At 41.5% G+C, this 22,464-nt stretch overlaps 1 protein-coding gene across 4 annotated transcripts in view; it reads right to left on the reverse strand.

The window, feature by feature from the left end:
- SHISAL1 (shisa like 1) overlaps positions 1–22,464 on the reverse strand; it is a 160,816-nt gene that overhangs the window by 37,984 nt on the left and 100,368 nt on the right. For 3 of the 4 annotated variants that reach the window (XM_024213623.2, XM_024213615.3, XM_024213631.2), the window contains exon 4: positions 8,134–8,925. In XM_024213623.2, coding sequence (XP_024069391.1) covers positions 8,616–8,925 — 310 coding nt within the window. In that variant the 3' untranslated portion in view covers positions 8,134–8,615. Of the gene's footprint in view, positions 1–8,133; positions 8,926–22,464 lie in introns of those variants that run through there. The other variant, XM_024213639.3, reaches the window with a different exon arrangement.

Raw genomic sequence — 22,464 nt, forward strand, 5'->3', positions numbered from 1 at the left:
CTATGATTGGTTGAACGATACTTCCGTGCACGCTCTGTGGGTAAATGTCCTAAAACTTTCTATAGGGTTTAAAGAAGCCCTTTCTGACATCACTGCACATTCTCCCTCTCCAACCCAACCAGCACAAAGGCTGCTTCTGGGACAATGTGCATGAGAGAGAGTTTGTGTCTTATGAAATACACACAGCAAAATTCTCAAAAATATCCTATCTTCAGGTAAGGAGAAAATCCCAGAAGGAACCCCTCTTCCCCTGGCCACATCGAATTTTAGGGTCTCTGCAATTTTTGCCTCTGTTAGACTTGCTGAACAGAGTTCATGGTGTGAAGCAGGAGTGCTGAAGGACCATAGCTCCTTCCTAAGGAGGCAGTGAAGTCGTGTGGCTTGCCCTGGAGGAAGAATGAGACCCCCCCCTGCCCCCCGGGCAGTGCTGTGCAAATTATTGCAGTCACACACACCCTTACCATTCCTGGAATTTGTCACAGCCCTAACTGATGGTTGGCCGTAGAGTGGAGGCTGCTGGCCAGGGCTTTCATGTTTTTTGTGGCTCAGGAGGACTATTTTTTTTAATCCCACTCCCATCCTATCTCACAATACTCAGTCTATTTTTACCCCACTCCTGCTATTAGTGGGTCCCGATAGGTCCCAATTTCTTCATGCCCCCCACCCCAGAGAACCTCTTGCACCCCACCCCCCCCAACTTTGCACACCACTGCCCTAGGAGGTCTGACCCACGGAAGGGGTTCCTCCAGAGATTGTTCCAAAGCTGATGTCATAGCACCGCTCCTGTAGATCTGTGACAGCTGCATAGTGAAAACAGGAGTAAAATGGTGTTTAAAAGCCCCTTTTTGCCATAAAGTCAACAAATCCAACTCTAGATACATACAGGACATAGATCTGCTGAGTAAGAAGGTGCCATATTTGTCTGGTTTTAGTTTTGGACAAAAGTTGAAATGTCTGTTCTCTACTGTTGCCAAGATACAGTTTCCCAATTATATCGGTGTGCTACAGTCCTATTGACCCAACCTTGTAGAAGAGAGGCTAGATGCGATGCCAATTCACAGTAGCTGAGGATCTGATGCTATAGAATTTCTTTAGCCACACAATAGCAGCAGTAAAAGGAATGTATTTATCCCTCTTCACCCCATTCAGAGGAATGAATTTTAAAGTGTAATTGGGACTAACTATAATTATTTATTTCCAGTATCACCTGTAATGTGGTAGGTACTTTCTTAACAAAAGAGAGAGCAGGAGTAATTATAATCTCATGGGAAACAAAGACGGAAGGAGTATATCATATCAATTGTTAGGGTACTGAGATTTATTTTAACATGTGAACTGAATTTAAAGGTCTACTTACTAAGCACATAATCTGCCCCACTTGCTTTTGTTTCCTTTAAAAAAAAAATCTCAGGAAAATACATTTAAAAGACTGTTAATCACTTTCATCGTTCTTTGTGATTTTAAGATGTTGCATTAAGTTTCCAACAGCAACTTCATTTCAGCCACTTTTCTATTTCTCTAGGTAATTGTGTAGGTAAATAATGTATTACTCTTTGTCATAAGCTAGATACCATAAAACAGTCAACAGCACAGGAACCTTAACTTCAGCATTTCTCAAGCGGGATTTATACCGTGCAACCTGAACATTTAATTACTGTAGCATTTTGTACAAGCTTACACAGGAATCACTTTTCCCAGCACTGAAATAGAACGAGCAGCTGTTTAATTGCACACAACAATTTAGAACAGCAAGCTAAGAACACAACGCTATCGAATTGAAACTGCAGGCAAAATACAAAACACTCAGCATAGGTGGAATAAAGTCTCATATTGGCTGCTCTTAATTTTATTTTTTCTAGTAGTCTACAAATGATGATGAAAGTCTGCTTGTTTACAAATATCAGAGTTCTATTCCCCCTGATTTTTAAACCAAGCCTGCCTTTGTGAAAAGAGAGTGTATCTGACATGCATTTTCAACCATTCTTTCAAAGAAAGCATCACACATCAATGGTTAGAAGCTGTTAAACGCTATGCTAGCCACAGCTCCTTTAGGTTACAGTGATAAAATTGTTGGAAGACAGAATAGGCATAAAGGGTTTTGTGGTGGGTTGAAAGGGTCCAACCAATAAAGTTGGACACCAGATTTGGATTTTGGACGCCTAAAACTTCAGGGATGTCTGGCGCTGGAGTTTTCATGCAGCCCATTATGAAGATAGAGGCCATTTATCAAATTCAGATGGGAGCTGGTTTGGGGGCACACACAGTTCTAGGATTTCAGAATTGGGAGTTTTATTTGGATCCATCTCTAGTGATGGGAGCAAGAAAAGTGAGTTGGCAGGGATGCATGTGAAACAAGTCATAATGAGATTCAATATTTATAGCCAAGCACAAATAAGCTTCTCTCTCAAGTAGTAGCACAAAGGCTCTTTAACTGAAAGAGTAAGGCCTTGTCTAAACTACAAAATTAAGTTGACCGAGGTTAGATCGACCTACAGCCACAGCAGTAATTACTGCGGTTTTTCGTGTCCACACTGCCCTCCTTCTGTTGCCGGTGTGCGTCCTCACCAGGAGCGCTTGCACCGACTTAAGTGTGGGGGCTGAGAGCCCAGGCTGTCAGTCTGGCACGGGGCTCACAGCTGGAGGCCCTGGGGCTGACAGCCAGAGCTCACAGCTGAACACCTCCCCCTCCCCGCCCCATGCGGGGCTCCAGCTGTGAGCAATGTAAGTAACGCAGTATCTAGATAGACACTGTTGCCCTAACTACATTGACCTAAGCACTATACCTCTCACGGAAGTCGTATTATTAGGTTGGTGTAGTGGGCATCTTACATCAGTGGGAGCTACATTGTAGCGTGGATGCTTACAGAGTTAGGTCAACATAAGCTGTCTTACATCGACCTAACTCTGTAGTGTAGACCAGGCCTAAAACTCATTGAGATACATAAGTAGAATCTGTACTGAATGAATCCAGCTCTGACTACAGTTCCAAGTGTGCCTGCTTCCACTGTTCCTAACTCCTGGTCAGAAATGAAGGTGAATGTGGATTATTAAAAAACTGTGCTCTAGGATTCCTTTTATTAATTAAGTCAGGCAAAAATAGTAATCATAGGACTAGTACTTCATTATTTGTATTGCGGTAGCACCCAAAGGCCTCCCTCAGGGTCAGGGCCCCATTGTGTTAGTTACTGTACACACACTGTCCCTGTTTGTTTAAAAAAAATAGTGCTTATCTCTCTATTTTGAAACATTTGTGAAATACATTAATGGTTCATAGTCCCCCTGCCAAAACCGTCCACTGGGCCTTGATGTACAACTCCCTGATCCATTGGGGAGAACCAACTTCCTTTTTTGCCATTTCACCCACTCTACTCAGAGCTCTTAATTGGCTTTCTCGTTCTCCACATCACGTTAAAACCACACAAGTGCACTATCGAGCTCCACCCCCATTCTGCCTCTACAGCACAGTCTTCAGTTTCTCCTGTTTGTGCCATATGCTGTGCCTGCTCCTGAGGTCTGTCTCCCACTTGTGTCACTGTGACCTCTTCACTTAGAACAGCTTTCCTTTGCTATTGTATCAATATCACTCCCCCCTCCCCAACACTTGTTTCTAGAGCTGGCTGGAAAAGAAGTCTCTTCCCCTTCCCCAAAAATTAGCATTTTTGACTTTTCATCCCAATTTGGGACCATGTTTTCAAAAATATGAAGTTGTCCCTAATTGGGATGAAAATTCAAAAATGCTCAATTTATTTATTTGGAAGGGATTTCCAGAAAAATTCTGTTTTGAGAGAACTGAAATGGAATTTTCCAGTTTGCTGGCTTTCACCCCCCCACAAACCCACCCCAGGGACTTCTCCATGTTTCCCAAGATACACAAACAAAGGACCCCAGGCCCATCATTTATGGCAACAGAACTACTGAGGGAATATTATAGAGACCATCCTCAAACCACTCAGAACACAACCTGCTTCCTCCAGAAACTCTGCAACATTAACAACCTGCCTCAAAATACCATCCTTTCCACCAAGGATGTCATCTCCCTATACACCAACATCCCTCACCATGAAGGCATTGCAGCCTGACACTGACAGCACTCAGATATTCACCTCAAACACATCCTCACCCATAACAACTTTACATGTAAACACTTTCTCTAAACCACAGGAATTAGGATGGCTTCCCAATATGCCAACCTCTTCATGGGCCACCCCAAGGAATAATTGCTGGAAAGCTACACCACTGCACAAAGCCATGGCCAAAGATATTGACCTGGAGGGTCCTCCCCGAATTGTCTGCTTTTGATTAGTACATTAATTGCAGGGGATTGAAACCCACTGAGGCATCTCGTGACTGAAATATGTGGCCATGCTCTAGTGTGCTCTTTGAGCAGCACCTTAGCATCACAATAGTGTATCTTGCCACACGCCCAACTCATCTTCTGGCTCTCTATTGTTTCACTATGTATGAGCACACAGCATCACAAATTTCCCTGGCCTGCTGGGAACCACAAGCTGTGTGCTCATGGGTGGGGTCAGGTTGCCACTACAGGCTTTGGAAAGCAGTTCTGTACTGTGCCCACTTGCTGTGGAAGTATTTCCCTTTAGCCTCATCTACGTTATGCAAAGCACCGCATGTTACAATAAGCCAAAGTGCTTTGGCCACACTGGCATCCCGAGCATGGGTGGCATGTAATGGAGGCTGGGGGAGGCTAAGGCTCCCCAAACCTCGTGCCCCGGTGGGGGGAGGGGCAGTGGCAGATTACCGAATGGGCCCCAGCACAGAAACACCATATATAGTCATGTCATTTCCGGGGAATAAAGTCCTCTGTTTTGTCCTGCAGTACAGCCCTGAACACCCTGGTGTCATGGACCTTTCCCACGTGTTCTGCATTCGTGTTCATTAACTGACTGCTTATGGTCACAGTTTACTTATTCACTGGCCCCTTTCAGTAGGCAAAGTATAGGTACATGTGTTCTGTCAATGTCCCCCGCAGAGTTTGGAAAACCCATCCTCTGAAATCTTACTATAATTTCAGGGAGTTGTGTTATGACAACTATCCATAGGTAGATCACAGTACTGATAGCCTGGCCAACCTGTGCAACCACCATTCCCACAGTTGACTTCTCAGCCCTGAACTGGTTGGCGACTGACTGGTGTCGTCAGGTGTTGCCAGCTTCCAAAGGGCAATAGCCACCTGCTTCTATACTGGTATGGGTTTCCGAAAACAAGTGGGTGGGGGGGGCATGGCTGGGCTCTGGGGAGTGATGGGGTGTGGGTATCTGGGCAAGGGGGGCACCCTGTGGCTGGGCTCTGGGGGGGGGGGAAGGGAGGGGTTGTGGGTCCAGTCCCTCTAGCTGGACTGGGGGGAGGCAGAGAAACAGGTACTGGGTTTCTTTAACTCTCTACTTCTGGGGGAATTTTTGTGTGTCTGCATTGTTACACACATACGTGCTGACAGGTATTTTGAAATAAATTACCAAAATAATTGAAACTGGTGTTTGTTATTTTGACAAATGTTGCAGAATTTTTATTTTTTTGGCCCAGAATGCCCCCAAGAGGAATATATATGTCAAAACAAGACACCAGAAAGTGCTAGGCTTAGCTACGTGACATTTGAAGTTCAATGAATGAACAGTGCATATTTTCACATATGTAACGTAAAATAACACAGAAACATACAATGTATATTTCAGTACTAAACAACATATTGAAACAGTAAGGTTGTTGGCGTTGCTTATGCATTTCACTTAAAACTGGACATCGGGGCTTGTCAAATGGCACCCGGACACAGAAGCCAAAAACCAGACTGTTCAGCTAAAACCCAGATGAGTGGCAACCCTAGGACACTGGGATACTGCCCTGACATGTTAGCACTAACGACACACGCTGAAAGGGACAGTGTGGATGAAGGTGTGGCATATACCTCTGCCCAGCACAGGATAGGTGGACACTCAATGTGGGTACAGGCAGGTTCTAGCTGTATACTGACAAGTAACTGTGTCCACTTGCAAGTGTAGTTGTACCCCTAGTTGTCACCTACCAACCCTCACTCGAACCTATAAGGGTATCACCAAACAAATGCAGCCCATTCTTGATGGGGACCACATTTTGAAAGAAATCTTTCCCCAACCCCCATCTTCTGGCCATCAAACAGCCTCCCTACCACGCGAAGCTTACCATCAGAAGCAAGCTCCCCAAAGACCACCATACACCAGCTCAAAGCATCTGCCAGAACAACAGATGCAAAGCCTGCAGGCATATCTCCATTGTTACGATAATCAATATCCTCACCCCTACAACACACTTTTCAAGATCCATGTTTCCTATATATCCCCATCATAACATGTGGTGTACCTCATCCAGTGCATCAAATGCCCCAACAACAACTATGTGGGTGAAACCAAACAATCACTGTACTCACGAATGAACCTATGCAGAAAAATGATAAAAGACAAAAATGCCCTGTCACCCGTGGGTGAACACTTTTTCACAAAGCAATCACTCCATATCTGATCAGTCCTCATCCTCAAAGGAAACTTGCATAATACACCTCTACCCCGATATAATGCGACCCCGATATAACACGAATTCGGATATAATGCGGTAAAGCACCGCTCCCGGGGGGTGTTGCGCACTCCCGCGAATCAAAACAAGTTCGATATAATGCGGTAAGATTTTTTGGCTCCCAAGGACAGCGTTATATTGAGGTAGAGTTGTACTTTCAAAAGATGAGAACTTAATTCATAACTCTGCTAGATACTAAAAATCCTGGCTTCAACAGAGACACTGTTTTTTTGGCTCTTTACAACAATTTGTAACCTACTCCTCCTCCTTTGTCCATGACTGTAGTGGTGTTAATTGCCCACTTCATTTCAAGGGGTTTCTTGCAACATGTGTTAACCCCTTATGCTTAACAATCTGTTCCATCTTGTATTCAGCTGTGACTCTCTGGTTGCCTTTTCCAGACCTGACTCTGTGAAGCATGAAAGCTTGTCTCTTCCACCAATTTCCCCCACAATTTTTATCTCACCCACCTTGTCTCTCATATCGTGGGACCAACACACTACAAAGAACCTTTGAGGCGGGCTGCTGAAGGCTAACTATCCTGGCTCCCAGCCTTAAAAGTTCTGATTTTTTTGGTGATAAGGGCATTTTCCATCAGAAAATTCTCAACCATCTCTACACGTCTTTCAGTTAACTGTTCGCACCAACCCTATTCCAATGCCTGAGCATAAACTCTTCACAGGAAGCAAAACAAACCCCAAAATGATCATTAATTTTTGCAACCCTTGATTGTTACCTTTTGTAACTCCCCTCCACTACCACTGTCAGAATGTTGTCTACATTCACTGTGCTATTCCTTTAGATTATAAACTCTTTGAGTTGGGGCCCTTCCTTCTTATATTTCTGTAGAGTACCCTATCCGCCCATGGCACCATACAAATAATAGATAATTTAAAAACATTAAGTGCTATAGAACTGTTGGTATTAAAACACATTTTGATATACATGTATACAACATAGCAGAAATAATAATAATAAAAAAAAACCCTAGGCTATCACTTTTCCTTTTTAAATCCGTAGAATAATTTTCTCGCCACTGTAACATACAGCTATATTTCTGTGGCTAAGCAGATAAGACATTAAGCTAGTTTTCACATTGTTTCTGTGTCTCAGTGGATAGTATGGATTTCTCACATCTCTAATTAAAACTGTTTTCCACTTCTTAGTGTTTACATTGAACACTTGGAGTTAATGTGTTGTTGTTTTTTAAACTGAAAACAGATTAATTGCTATACACGGCAAAACCTTTGGTACATTTAGAATTTTATTTGCATGCTAGATTAATAATTAACTCTTGAGTGGACACTGTAGAAGCAAAGACTGTAACCTTGTTTATATTTAGTTTGGCAGAATTCATTATTTATTTTTTTTATAATGTTGATAGATAATATCAGTTTATTTTTAAGTTTTTATTTTTTTATTTTATTGATTTAAATTTTAACAGTATGCAGAAATTATGGGAAGGTCAGACAATGTAGGGTATCAGACAATAATTATTTAATGACAGTAGATACTGAGATTCAAAAAGTTAAAGTTTTATCACTGTTAAAACACAAATTGTCAACATCACATGTCAAACTATATGAAGTAAATATTCTTAAATATAACTCTAAGTTCTCAAGCAGCATTTTTCTTACTTGGCTGATCTGTATATTTCGATTATCAGTGGAAAGATATTTTTGCTGGTTTGTGTGTGTGTGTGTGTACAGTGAAATTGACATGTAATGACATTTACCGATAAAAATCTAATCCTTCCAAACCTATTTATATTCACACAGTACTGTAAATTTACTTACCTCCAGCACACATTTCTCTAGAGACCATCATATTTTTATCATAATTTTCTATGAAGCTGATGCATTTCTTCTGAGGGGTGATTCTATAATGCAGTTCATACTGTAAAATTTATATGGTACGGATCCTCTGCTGATGACTTCAGTGGAGCTATGCCAATATATACCAGCTGAGGATCTGGCGCATAATTGATAATGATGTTCCAAAAAGACAGCTGACTGTTTATACCACAAAAGAATATGGTGCAAAAGTATCTTAACTTACCAGGCAGATGAACTCTGAAAAGACATCAATGGTGGGTTTAAAGCATCTCCTTTTAAAGTATGTACTGCCTGTGACAATTGAGGCTGAGGCTGAGACTGAGGCTGAGTCTGTACTTGGCTTGGATTCTGAGCAGAGTTAATCCATCGGCTCTGTGCCTGTGTCATCCACTTTCCCTGGATTCCCCACCTTGCCAGGTAAAATTTGCAAATATCGTAGTTCATTGATGAGTAATATAAAAGGTCCAGTACCAGCAAGATCACAACAAAAAAGCCATAGATCCACACTCCTAACAACGCACTGTAATTGCTGGGGAGGAGGGGGGGAAAAAGAAAACAACAAAGGAAATGATTTAACAGATCATTCACTGTCATCACTCTATTTATCAGGGGGTTTTGTTTGCTGGTTTGTTTGTTTGTTTGAAAAATAATCAGGATTTTCATCTAAGAGGAGCAGGTATTTTTGGTAGAGTAGTGTTAAGAGAGTAGTTACCCAAAATGCTGCATTTCACTAGTATAAAGTACATCAAAACTCAACAATACAAAGACCAGTGATTTTATAATACAATTCATTCAACAAGTATAGAGGTGAAAACACAGAGTAGGCTTACGTGTAAATGTTGGCATAGCTATAACATATATATATATATATATATATATATATATATATATATGAGTAAGATCAGGATGGTTACCACCCTGCCATTGACTTATAACAAAAGTGCCACAAAAAGCTTAATTGAATAAAGACAGAACAGAATGAGTAAAGATATCAAGTAAAGTCAGAGACCATAGTAGGGAGATAAAAGCAAAGGAGAGTGGAAAACACTGTTGAGACAGCAAGTTTAGCTGTTTTTTTTTTTTTTTTAAACTGATTGTTAGGTCTATTGGCATTTGGTATGTGAGACTGGGGATTGGGAAAGAATTAGGCTAGAACAAACGTGCAGGTTTTGAGGAGGAATTTAAAGTGGGAGAATGGAGGCTGCTAGGTGTATGGGGGAGGAAGGTTGTTCCAGACAAAAGGGCTGATGTGATGAAAAAACGCAGGGCAGAGAGTGGGAAAAGAAAAGGAAGCAAAAGGGGAAGTAGATAGAGATGCAGAGTCTTGAAAACCACCTAAAGAATTGCAATATGGCCCCCAAGTAATGCTTTAGGCATACATCATTTACTGGAATTCCAAATGATCTAAACCTGCCATTCACCCACCAGCACCCTGTTGAAAGCAGTGAAAGCAATGAATGTATTCAGCTACAGCTGGTGAGAGAAACTTTGACAGAACCACATTCCAACAGAATGTGCAGTTCTGCTGAAATTTAAGTGTTCTGTCAAATTGGGTTGATTTCCCCCAAATGTTGTGATGTAAGAAAAACCAGGAAAAATGCTAACAATGTTGACATGTCCCATTCTGACAGTTTGAGAAGAAACTATTTGGAATTTGTGTTTTGAAATGACTGTTTTGAATAGTTAAATACTTTGTATTAATGACATATAATGCAAAACAAAAAAGTTGAAGTTGAAACAAAATGTTTTGTTTCCAGAACTTTTCCTTCCTTGAGAATTTCGAAATGTTTGGTTTTCAATCTGATTTGGGACAAAGCCAAATTTCAAAAAAATCTCAAAAATCCTTCACAAAAATGGTATGCCATCTTCAACCCAGCTCTGTATTCAGTGATTTACTTCATTAAGCTATTCTGTGTTGAACGGGGCGGAGTCTGTAAGCAGTTCAAGGCAGGGTCCGACTTCTTTTTATATGTTTGTAAACCAGGAGGTGGGAGGGGGGAAATCTATCTCCCACTGAAGTCAATGGGAGTCTCTCAAGGGGAATTTTGCCTCTGTTAGGGTTCAGGCTCTTAAATGAAAAAAATATCTAAAGACTAAGTAGTGGTATGATTCAAAGTCCAAACACATGTGCTTGTGAACCAATGTAGCATGTTATAGCTACCTGAGATTTACTGTGCTAGCCTGCAAACACAATGCTTTTTTCCTGTATTTCTGTCAACGCTTCCAGCAAAGTTATCACATAATGAAACTGCATTATCAGTTTCGTACATTTCTATGTTATTCTAGACACACACACACACACACACACACACACACACAACTGTCCAGTGTGTCACACAGTTTATGGCTGGACACCACAATTTGCCTTAAAAGGCAATCAAAAAATGAAAGCATTTTGAAGGCAGATTTTGTTATCCAGGAAATAGGGGACAAAAGATTCAAGAACATGCTCATATAACTTTAATTTTGTTTTAAATCAAAATTTCAGGTACAATTCTGAGTTCCTGTCACATCAAGATTTAAAGGGCCCAATTCACCTCTCATTTATCACGGATTTACACTAGTGTAACTTTAGTGACTTCAGTGAAGTAACACTGGAATAAAGCAGGTGCTAATGAGAGGAGGAACAGGCCCCTTAGCGGGTCCTATGAGCGTGTAGCTTTAAAATTACAAATAAACACTGGGTGTTTAAGGCTGGGATTTCTAATAATGTTTAGTATTAAATCTTCAGTGGGAATAGAGGTAGACCAATGCTGAGTGTTTTTGAAAATTCCATCTGATCCTCTAAGAGGCCTGTCCCTGTGAAGACTTGTGCATGTGCTTAACTTTATGAACTACAAGTAGTCCCTGGTAATTTTTGTAAGGCTTTGCAGGACTGGAGCCTAAAATATAACCTGAGAGGTTTGGGCAAAGATTTTCAATGCTCCTGATTTTTCAGTGGATATACTCTTGTTTACACTGGTAAAACTCTGGAGTCACTCCATTAGAAAATGAAAGGGGAGTCAGGCGTGAAGGATTCAGGATGAGCTCCACAAGGAGAAATCCTGTTCATTGTAATCACTGAATCTCACTGAAGTCACCAGGACCCACTTCTGGGAACAGAATTTGGGCCACAGTGGGAAGGAAAATGTATTTTTGTTTCCCATAAAGTTAGAAATCGTGTCACTTATATGCTAGCAAGAACTTGAAGGTAGGAACATTACCTTTTCTTCTAGCTGTTCATATGGACGTTTTTATGGTTGTGTTTAGGTATTTGTTTTGTCCATTAAAAATCGCTTAGTGAAAAATTAGGTCTATTTTGAGCACTGCAATTTAAAGCAACAATTTATTAATCATGCTGTATGTGGGTTCTCCATCTGTCCCTTGTAAATAACAGCTGTTTCTAACAAGTACAAAAATGAAACTGCATTATTTTAATTAAAATATAGTGGGACAACAGCATTGTTGAAGAAGCCTTGTGCAAATCACAGGCAATTAATAAATTATATGGGTTGTTCACAGGGAGAAACTCCATACATTGGTACAGGTTGCTACACATTATGATGGTGCAAAATATTAACTTTAATACACATAATATTGAAATTAAAGCTTTCAAATGCATCAAGAAAAAATAATACTATGAAAAAATGTGCAAGACTGTACTGTGCATTGTTGGGAGACAATGAGGTGTAGCAGACAGCCCAGTGAACTGGGAGTCAGAACAGCTCAGTTTCATTCTCAGTTCAGGGGACTGGTTTTTCCTTGGAGGGTTTGTCTACCTGGCCCCATAGTGCACACTGCAAACATGTGAATTGCAGCATGCACCAAAGGGTTCAGGTTAACATAATCCTATTTGAAACAGAACTACATTAATTCGAACTAGGTACCTTCTAGTTTGTGCTAGCAGGGTCTGCACCAGGCAGTTAGAGTATAACATTCAGTGTGCACTGCAGCTCTCATCCCTGTAGTGTGCACTGTGAAGCCAGGTGGACAAGCTCTAAGTTTCACATTTGTAGTTAGTTTCACTACTCTCTAGTTCTCCTGTGCTTTCACGTAGATGAATTATCTGGGTTGCAAGGAAATATTTTAATTTCTGTTAACATTTACATCAATATTCACATCCAGGTTTACGGTGGATTTCAAATCTGAGTAAGATTCAGGGTTATTTCGATTCAGTCCATTACAGAAATTCCCTATGTCAAGTAATTCTGATGAGTGTTATTGTTCAGATTTGAACTCAGGTTCTCTACCCTCGTTCCCCTGTGTCTTCCTAAGAAGCGCAAAGGTTTTCATTTTGAAGGTACCTATTCAGGCCCATCACTAATTTTAATAATACAGTACCTAAATCTGGAGCATAAATTACCTGACAGTGTTCTTTTAACCTACTAACTGGAAGCAGGTTAACTCATTGGCCTATTAGGAAAGCTCAATGACCCAATACTTTGGCTTTCATTCTAATACAGTATAGGCTTGATCCAAAGTCCATTTGAAGTCAATGAAAAGACCAAGGCTATGGTTACATTAGAGAGATTACAGCTGCACTGATGCAGCTGTACCACTGTAAGTCTCTAGTATAGCCTCTCTAAGCCAGCGGGAGAGAGCTCTCCATTGACTTAATTAATCCGCCCTCAATGAGTGCTGGTAGCTATGTCAGCAGGAGAATCTGCCCCGCTGACATAGCACTGTCCTTGCTGGTGCTTAGGTCGGTGTAACTTCTGTTGCTCAGGGGAGTGGCTTACTCACACCCCTCAATGACATAAGCTATACTGACATATAGCCTCAGAGGGTATGTCTACATTGCAATTAAACACCGTGGCTGGCCCGTGCCAGTTGACTCGGTCTCGCAGGGCTCGGGCTAAGGGGCTGTTTAACTGTGGTGTAGATGTTCAGGTGGGAGGGTCCCAGAGCGTCTACACCACAGTTAAGCAGCCTATTAGCCCGAGCCCTGTGAGCCCAAGTCAGCTGGCATGGGAGGTGTCTAATTGCAGCGTAGACTTATCATGAGTAACTTCAGTGGACTTTGAATCAGGACCTGTGAGAGTGGGAAATACTTTTCTCGCTCATCTCCACCCCTTCCAGTTGCAGAAGCCTACTGAGATTTTTACATTGGACCCTAGATACAAAAGGGACAGTCACTTTTGTTGTTCCTCCTTCCAAGATAATTTTGCACCAGGTCCCTAGACTCTTCAGTCACCTAGCAAGCAGGATTGGACCAGAGCATTTTTAAAAAAAATCAGAATCAGTAGCTTCTATTTGGCGTACATCGGGGAATCTACAATTTTGTCTTTTTTAAAAACACTTGCAAACAGCTCGATGCAGCTGTATAATTTATATGTAGGCAAACAGCCAGGAGAGTGTTGTTTTCTGGACAGGACTGATAATTACAGTAGTAATGCATTTCAGATTCTTTCTCTCAACCATACACAGATGGCTGATGATGGTTAGATACCTGTATAACTGAGGACGAGTGACTCCTTTTGACATGTGTACTTCTTATGTATGACCTTTCCTAATTATATTTATCAGATATGTTACAGAAAGAAAGGTCCCCAGAGCTACCTTTACGTTTTCTAGAGAGCCCATCAGCGTGGTATCTAAAGGCTAAATCCATAAAGTGACTTAGGCACCTAACTGCCACTGTAGGCTCCTGAGTCCAACATTTAGGCACCACTGAGATCCTCAAACCCCCTCTTCTGCTGGTGGGCATAATCAAAACTGCCTAAGTCCTAATGGTGCTGAGCTGCTTGGCACGCCAGCTCACACCTAAGCCCTGGCAGGATTCTCACCCTAGGTGTTCCCCCACCTATCTCACCTATGGGGACAGGCCTGCTCAGAGCCCCACACAAATGACAGCCGGGGTGACCAGCTCAGGAATTTTGTGTGTGTGCGTGCATCCCAGAATACCCAGTAGCCCAGTGGTTAGGATCACCTGGACTGTGGGAGAGCTGTTTTCAAATCCCCACTCTGCCTGATTTGGAGAAGAGTCTTGGAAACCAGGTCTCCCTCTCCACACCCCCTTCAGGAGAGTGCTCTAACCCCCAGGGTATTCTGCCATGGATCTCTCTCGATCTCTTCTGTTGAAGATGTTCTGCTTTGTATAAATAATTAAATAGAGAGAGATTGACACTATAGACTGGTGAGATACCCCCAAAAGTGTCAGTCACTTGGGATATGGGAGACCCTAATTAAGTCCCTGCTCCAAATTCAGCAGAGTGGAGATTTAGAAACAGGTCTCCCACATCCCAGGTAAGTGCCTCATCACTGGGCTATTGGCTACAAAGGGTAGATGGTCTCTCTCACTCTCTGTCTCTCTTGTCTCCCCACCACTCATTTTTCATGAGAAAGGGCTGACCTGGCTTAGGTGTCTAACTCCAGGAGAGGGTTAATTGTTGTGAATCCCAAATGGAGGTAGATGCCTAACTATCTTTGGGGCCAGGGCTTAAGCTCAGTTGATATGTATACAGTCTCTATTAGCTAGAGATCTTGAGGGACATCTAACAGCTTTAAATAACTGTTTCAGAAAATTGGAGATGCTAGCTTAAGAGAAGAGGTTTACTCAGAGCTTGAGGGACAAGGACCACAGCAAATAGGAGGATATAGGACAATCACAGGGGACATTACTAAAACTTGGTGAACTATGAGTTTTGGTTAATCAGAGTTGTATGAAATTACAGGGTACAGGCATGCCCATAGGTAAAAATCACTCAAACATTTCCACTTTAAAGGGTTAGTTTCAGATGTCCATAGCTTTGTCAATCTCTCATATCTTTCCAAAGAAATTTTGTATTGTATATGTTCAGCCCATGAACACTATTTTTTTTAAAGAACAAAGACAGCGGGAATAATCTTTTGGAAACTTCACATATGTGATGTATTTCAGAAAACCATGTCCATACTTTAATTGTCAAAAGTGTGTCCCTTTTGGCTGATGCTGACACAGCACCCCAAATGTATCCCTCTTCACTTGAACAGAAACTTTTGGGAAAAAGAATTCAGCTGGTCTTTTGAAAACCTCACAGAATTCTTGCAGTATATTAAAAGAGAAGTAAAACTTTTCATAAACGTATGGAGCATAATTAAGTACATTTTCAGCACTACAGGGGCAAGCTAATATAGAACCTCTGCATTCTCTCATTGAAGTTAACGAGTGCTTTGCTAGACATTTTGCTACGTTAGCCTGTTTTCTCAGTTCTGCTGAGTTAAAATACTATTCATACAGCTTGATAACAGTTATAACTCTCATATGGGTATGTGGGTTATAGTCGACTACAATCTACCATCACCTCAAAAGTTCTCTGTATTGAAAGAATCACAGAGCACTAATTGGATGTCCTTAGCAAAAGCCTTAACTTTTTTTTTTAAACACACGGAAAAGAGATCCAATGGTGTGAGTGATCTAAACTGTAATGTAACCAGGTTAGAGACCAGCATTCATCTGTCTAACAATTCTCAAGTTTCTCTTCTGCAGACTAATTAAAACAGATGCAAGCTAGAACATTAGTTGCAACAGTGTGTAATCTGTAGTTATCATGCCCTTCTAGTCCACAGGAACAGAACAGACACATTCAGGTCTCATGTAAGCACGTGTACAGCTCATTACATCAAGTTTTAATCTTGTGTATGTAGTCTACCTTAAGGGTCATGTACATAATGTACATTTTGAAACTAATTCACCATTTAAATGGTTGAGTTAATGAATAATGCAAAGCTGCTCCTTCAAGGACCTGAACCAAAGTTCACTGAAGTCAAAAGGAATTTTTCCATTGTCTTCAAGAGGCTTTGGATGAAGCCTCAAGAGAGCAGAGATATTTATTAGGGCCAGATTCTGCCACTTACTCATGTTGGGTAATACCTTACTCCATGAACAGTGCCACATTCATAATATATTGGATGAGGTACTATGTCCACTAATGTATCCTTCCAAGCTAATTTTCTCAGGTAGGAGTAGATTAAGATCAGGATCATTTATATTGATCACAGGGGTTTCCCCCCAGTCAATTTGAGAAAGGAATTCTTGTATTACTTTTTAGACTCTGGATGCAAGTTTTAAGGTCACTGCTTTATAGAACTCTCACTCTAGTTTTCCCATTCATTCCAATATAATATAGAGATAAAAGGACTAGATTCAGACCAAAATTAAGTTCAAACCCTCTCAAAGCTCTGAAATAGTAGAATACGAAGGCTGGGATTTGTAAAAGAGCCTAAGGGAACAAGGTTCCCAGCTCCCAGTAAAATTCATACCTCATTTTCTTAGGCTCTTTTGAAAATCACAGCCTGGGCCTACTTTCCCAACAAAGCCTACATTGTTTGTTACTTTTACTGCATTTTTCTTATTATCCTCAAGGTACTGTATGCAAAAGCAAGAAAGCAAAACATGATGGGGTGGGGAGGAGGAATTAGATCTGTCTTCCCATGTGTTTTTATGGCCACTATCTCTGTAGTATCTGAGCACATCACATACATTAATGTTATTTATCCTCACTAAATCCTATCTGAAGTAGCAAAGTGCTATAATTCTCATATTACAAGTGGGGAAACTGAGGCACAGATAAACCAAATGACTTGCCCAAGGAAGTCACAAAGGAAGTTTGCTGAATTGAAACCCACTCTCCTGGGTCTGAGTCTAGTCTCTTAACTACCCACACCACCACTCTGCTGCACATTTAATAAGTGGAGTCCCAAAACTTTGGACTAAAGCATGTTCCTTTTTAGCTATAGCCCTGTGGCATTATTGTAACTGAACCACTGTCACTGTTTTTAACCAATAAATAGGGTTTATATGCATACAATATAGCTGAATAAGGTTAATAAAATATATTTAGGTATCATTTTCTCTGGTATCTTGTACTCACAATTACACGGGGCCATTTGCAGTAACATCAATCCAAATCTGGCCACATATATAACGCCACTGATGTTAGCATTGAAGCCAACGGGACTATTTGTGGTGTAAATTATTACTCAGGATGAAAAAGGCTCGCAGAATCTGGCTGCAAGAAGTAACCCACAACCTAGGAAGCATTTAAACAATAGGCTCGGAAGGAGATGCTGGATATATACGATGTGTGCCCTTTGTATGGGTATATGTACATGCACACATTTATATTTTATGATTTTGATCTCTGATCTTACAGTGAGACCAGAAAAAATGTATGTATTGAACACAGTACTATACATACCAAGAATCACTAATCTTCGCTCTCATTAATCCCTTGCAATAAGCGTACACTCTACTTAACGTCTAATCTTACAGACCCTATGTAGGCAAAACTTCCATTCACTTCTGTTTGCAGAAGGGTTGCAGGATCCTACAAACAGTTATGGCTGCTTTATCAGGACACCTCCCAGGGAGCTGATTTAGCCTAATGACAGTAGCCTAGATTATCCCCTTGATTGCATAAAGTGGTGGGAACTAAAGTGGTGGCAATTCTGTTATAATGCCTCAAAACTGTCAGAGGAAAGAGAGCTGAGCCCGACTGGCATCATTACCTCTTTCACTGAACCTCTATGCTGCAAAGCTTCTCAGTGCTGCAAAAAAACCCCACGCAGTCAGGGTTTGTGGCTAGGAGAGGTGAATAGAGGAACTGCCCATTCAGAGGCGTGAAGCCAGGGAACAGACATGTTACAAGTACTGAACTCTGACAAACCTGTGGAATTTCATATTAAATTCCCAGAAGACAAAGGTCCAAATTCTCTCCTGGGTATAAACTGGCACAGCACCACTGATTTCACTGGAGCTGCTCCAATTGACACCAAGCACAGAATTTGGCCATTCATGGTTTAACATGAGAGCTGGGTGACATTTTTTCAGCAAATAGATTTTTTTTTTTGCATCAAAAATGCATTTTCCGATACTCCAAAACTATTCATGTATTTGAGCTGAATTTGACTAATAGTTTCAGCTGGGAAAAAAATTTCAAAGTCAAAATAATGTGTTTCAAAATGTTTTCTTTTGACTTTTCATTTTGAAACAGTGTTTCAAATTCAAATTTGGCAAGTTTTTTTAAAAGGGTGAAAACACCTGAAAAAGGCTGAATTGAAATGAAAAACTGAAAAAATGTTTGTTTAGAGTTGATGGAAGCATTTTGATCAACTTCAAGCAAATCGAAAAAAAGAAAAATTTCACTTTGAGTCAACTTGAAATGTTTCTTTTTCGATCTTTTGATTTGATGAAAATGTTTGAAAACATTGGTTTTGGTTCAAATCAAACCAGATTTTTTTTCTGTTCCACCCCTGAACTGAAAAAATCCATTATTCGCTGTGCTCTAATTAACACTTTGGGACTTTCTGCTCAGCACTGGGGAGAGCATTAATTGGTGACTAGGGAGGAGTATAAAAATATTGCTCGACCATGCAGGGATGTAATCAGGAAAGCCAAAGCACAAATGGAGTTGCAGCTAGCAAGGGATGTGAAGGGTAACAAGAAGGTTTTCTACAGGTATGTTAGCAAGAAGAAGGTGGTCAGGGAAAGTGTGGAACCTTTACTGAATGGGGGAGGCAACCTAGTGCCAGATGATGTGGAAAAAGCTGAAGTACTCAATGTTTTTTTTGCCTTGGTCTTCACAGACAAGGTCAGTTCCCAGACTGCTGCACTGGGCAGCACAGTATGGGGAGGAGGTGAGCAGCCCTTGGTAATGAAAGAACAGGTTAAGGATTATTTAGAAAAACTGGACATGCACGAGTCCATGGGGCCGGATGCAATGCTGAGGGAGTTGGCTGATGTGATTGCAGAGCCATTCACCATTATCTCTGAAAACTCCTGGCGATCGGGGGAGGTCCTGGACGATTGGAAAAGGGCAACTATAGTGCCCAACTTTAAAAAAGGGAAGAAGGAGAATCCAGGGAACTACAGACCGGTCAGCCTCACCTCAGTCCCCTGAAAAATCATGGAGCAAGTCCTCAAGGAATCCATTTTGAAGCACTTGGAGGAGAGGAAGGTGATCAGGAACAGTTAACATGGATTCACCAAGGGCAAGTCATGCCTGACCAATCTGATTGCCTTCTATGATGAGATAACTGACTCTGTGGATATGGGGAAAGCAGTGGACGTGATATACCTTGACTTTAGCAAAGCTTTTGATACGGTCTCCCACAGTATTCTTGCCAACAAGTTAAAAAGTATGGATTGGATGAATGGACTATAAGGTGGATAGAAAGCTGTATAGATCATCGGGCTAAACGGGTAGTGATCAATGGCTCGATGTCTAGCTGGCAGCCGGTATCAAGCGGAGTACCTCAGGGGTCGGTCCTGGGGCCGGTTTTGTTCAACCTCTTCATTAATGATGTGGATGATGGGATGGATTGCACCCTCCGCAAGTTTGCGATGACACTAAGCTGGGTAGAGAGGTAGATGCACTGGAGGGCAGGGATAGGGTCCAGAGTGACTTAGACAAATTGGAGGATTGGGCCAAAAGAAATCTGATGAGGTTCAACAAGGACAAGTGCACAGTCCTGCACTTAGTGCATGAGATTCTTCAATCCTGCTACAGGCTGGGGACCGACTGGCTAAGTGGCAGTTTTATAGAAAAGGACCTGGGGGATTACAGTGGACGAGAAGCTGGATATGAGTCAACAGTGTGCCCTTGTTGCCATGAAGGCTAATGGCATATTGGGCTGCATTAGTAGGAGCATTGCCAGCAGATCGAAGGAAGTGATTATTCCCCTCTATATTCACATCACTGCTGAGGCCACATCTGGAGTACTGTGTCCAGTTTTGGGCCCCCCACTACAGAAAGGATGTGGACAAATTGGAGAGAGTCCAGCGATGGGCAATGAAAATGATTAGGGGGCTGGGGCACATGACTTATGAGGAGAGGCTGAGGGAACTGGGCTTATTTAGTCTGCAGAAGAGTGAGGGGGGATTTGATAGCAGCCTTCAACTACCTGAAGGGGGGTTCCAAAGAGGATGGAGCTAGGCTGTTCTCAGTGGTGGCATTTGACAGAACAAGGTACAATGGTCTCAAGTTGCAGTGGGGGAGGTCTAAGTTGCACATTAGGAAAAAATATTTGACTAGGAGGGTGGTGAAGTACTGGAATGGGTACCTAGGGAGGTGGTGGAATCTCCATCCTTAAGAGGTTTTTAAGGCCCGGCTTGACAAAGCCCTGGCGGGGATGATTTAGTTGAGGTTGGTCCTGCGAGCAGGGGGTTGGACTAGATGACCTCCTGAGGTCTCTTCCAACCCTAATCTTCTATGATTCTATGGTAAGAATGTTAGAGAGCCAATGGCAGCACAGCTCCTGTGTAAGCCATGTTGCTAAGAGAAGGGTGACCCAGAAATAATATGGAGGTGAGGGGTCTGGCTCTCCATGCTGATACCCTGAGGTCTCTGGGATTTCCCTATAGATCTTGTGATATCTTCATGGTCAGAGGACAGAAACTCCCTTCCCCTTTCATAGCCTTGCAAACTCCTTCCCCCGAGAGGGTGATGTGCAGGAAACTTCTTGGAACACCATGCAATGAAATTTACAGATTTTTCCAGATCAGATTTTCCCTCCTACAGATTTCTCCATGGGAGAGAATGGTAATAACTTCCTTTGTTTAGCTGGGACAGTATGAGTAGTGCCATGAGTTTAAAAACTGTTTTCTGAGCTCTGATTCTTTTAATAGCAAAGCTGCTGAAATGATATGAAAGGAAGAAGAAATAAAGAGCAAATAAAGATGAAATACAGTGGGTATCAATTTTTTCAAAACTGTACAGTATTTTATCTTAAGCCTTTTCAAATGGCATTATCTGTTAACTGGGATAATGACTACTCCATAGGGATGTCTCAGTTATGACACTCTCTCGTATATGCTGTACATCTTAATTTCTGCAAATGGGAATCTTGACCAGGTAAATAAAGTGGCCAGATACTCACAGCTAGTGCAAATCATAGTTGAGGATCTGATCTAAAAGCAGAATTTTCCAAATGCAGAAACTATTTAAATGATGGAATAAACTGCTGCCACATCTCGCAATTCTTTTCTTACCGATTTATATTAATGGATATTACAAACTATAAGTCTGTGCCATCAAAAGTTTTAACCAGATATATAGCCCAATATTCCGCACCTACCAAAATGTATTAATCTTTATGGTAACAGAACAAATGTAAATGAACCTGGCTGACATTATAGGATGTAACATTAGAAGAGTGATATAAGCTTCTGGAATGCCATGAGAAGAGCTCCAATTCATTATATTTGTATTAGTTTCTTCCACAATTGTACTATAAAATAAGATGTGCCTTTAGATGGTACTAAGAATGGAGAAGGGGGGAAATAAAGCAAAAAAGATTTCTCCAATGTTATCTTTTAAAACCACAATCCTCAGCTGTAAATTCACTGCTCTTCATGCCCTCATTCTCCACAGTTACTGAGGACACAATGTTTTATGAAAGCCTTCTTTCAATGATGTGTGAAATTACGTCTACACAAACAATACTTTTCATAGCTGGCTTTCATTTAATAGAGGACACTGGTGACAGGGTAGTTTAATTGTAAATTGGGCTCTGTCTATATTAAGAGTCCAAAAAAATGTTAACCAGAACAATGTTTAATCTTACTAGCAGAGTCCTAACACAGTTCCCTATGGGTATGTCTACACTACAGCTGAGATCCTCTCAGGACTTGTCTATACTCAAAACGCTACAGCGGCACAGCTGCACCTATAGCGCTTCAGTGTAGACACTACCTATGCCGATGGGAGAACCATTCTCCTAAAGAGGTGGCAGCGAGGTCGACCGAAGAATTCTTCCATCAACCTAGTGCTGTTTACACCGGGGGTTCGGTTGTTATACTATGTCTCCCAGGGGTGTGGATTTTTCACACCCCTGAGCAATGTAGTTATACCGATGTAAAACCCTGATGTAGACCAGGCCTCAGTCTAGCTAGACAGACAGCAGTGTGAATGTTATGGCTCAGGCTGTCAAGCCCACCTGACCGCCTTGACTGCTACTTTTAGCTTACTAGCTGCTAGCCTGTCTACCTGGGCTGGGAGGCTCACTCTCAGCTGCAGTGTAGACATATCCTATGCTACTCTCCCTCCCCCTTCACAATGGGCCTGTTCAAAAGCTCATTTAAGTTATAAGAAAGACTCCTATTGAAGTT

Source organism: Terrapene carolina, unplaced genomic scaffold (genome assembly GCF_002925995.2).
Source record: "Terrapene carolina triunguis isolate 2854851 unplaced genomic scaffold, T_m_triunguis-2.0 Scaffold112, whole genome shotgun sequence".
NCBI classification, from domain to species: domain Eukaryota; kingdom Metazoa; phylum Chordata; order Testudines; family Emydidae; genus Terrapene; species Terrapene triunguis.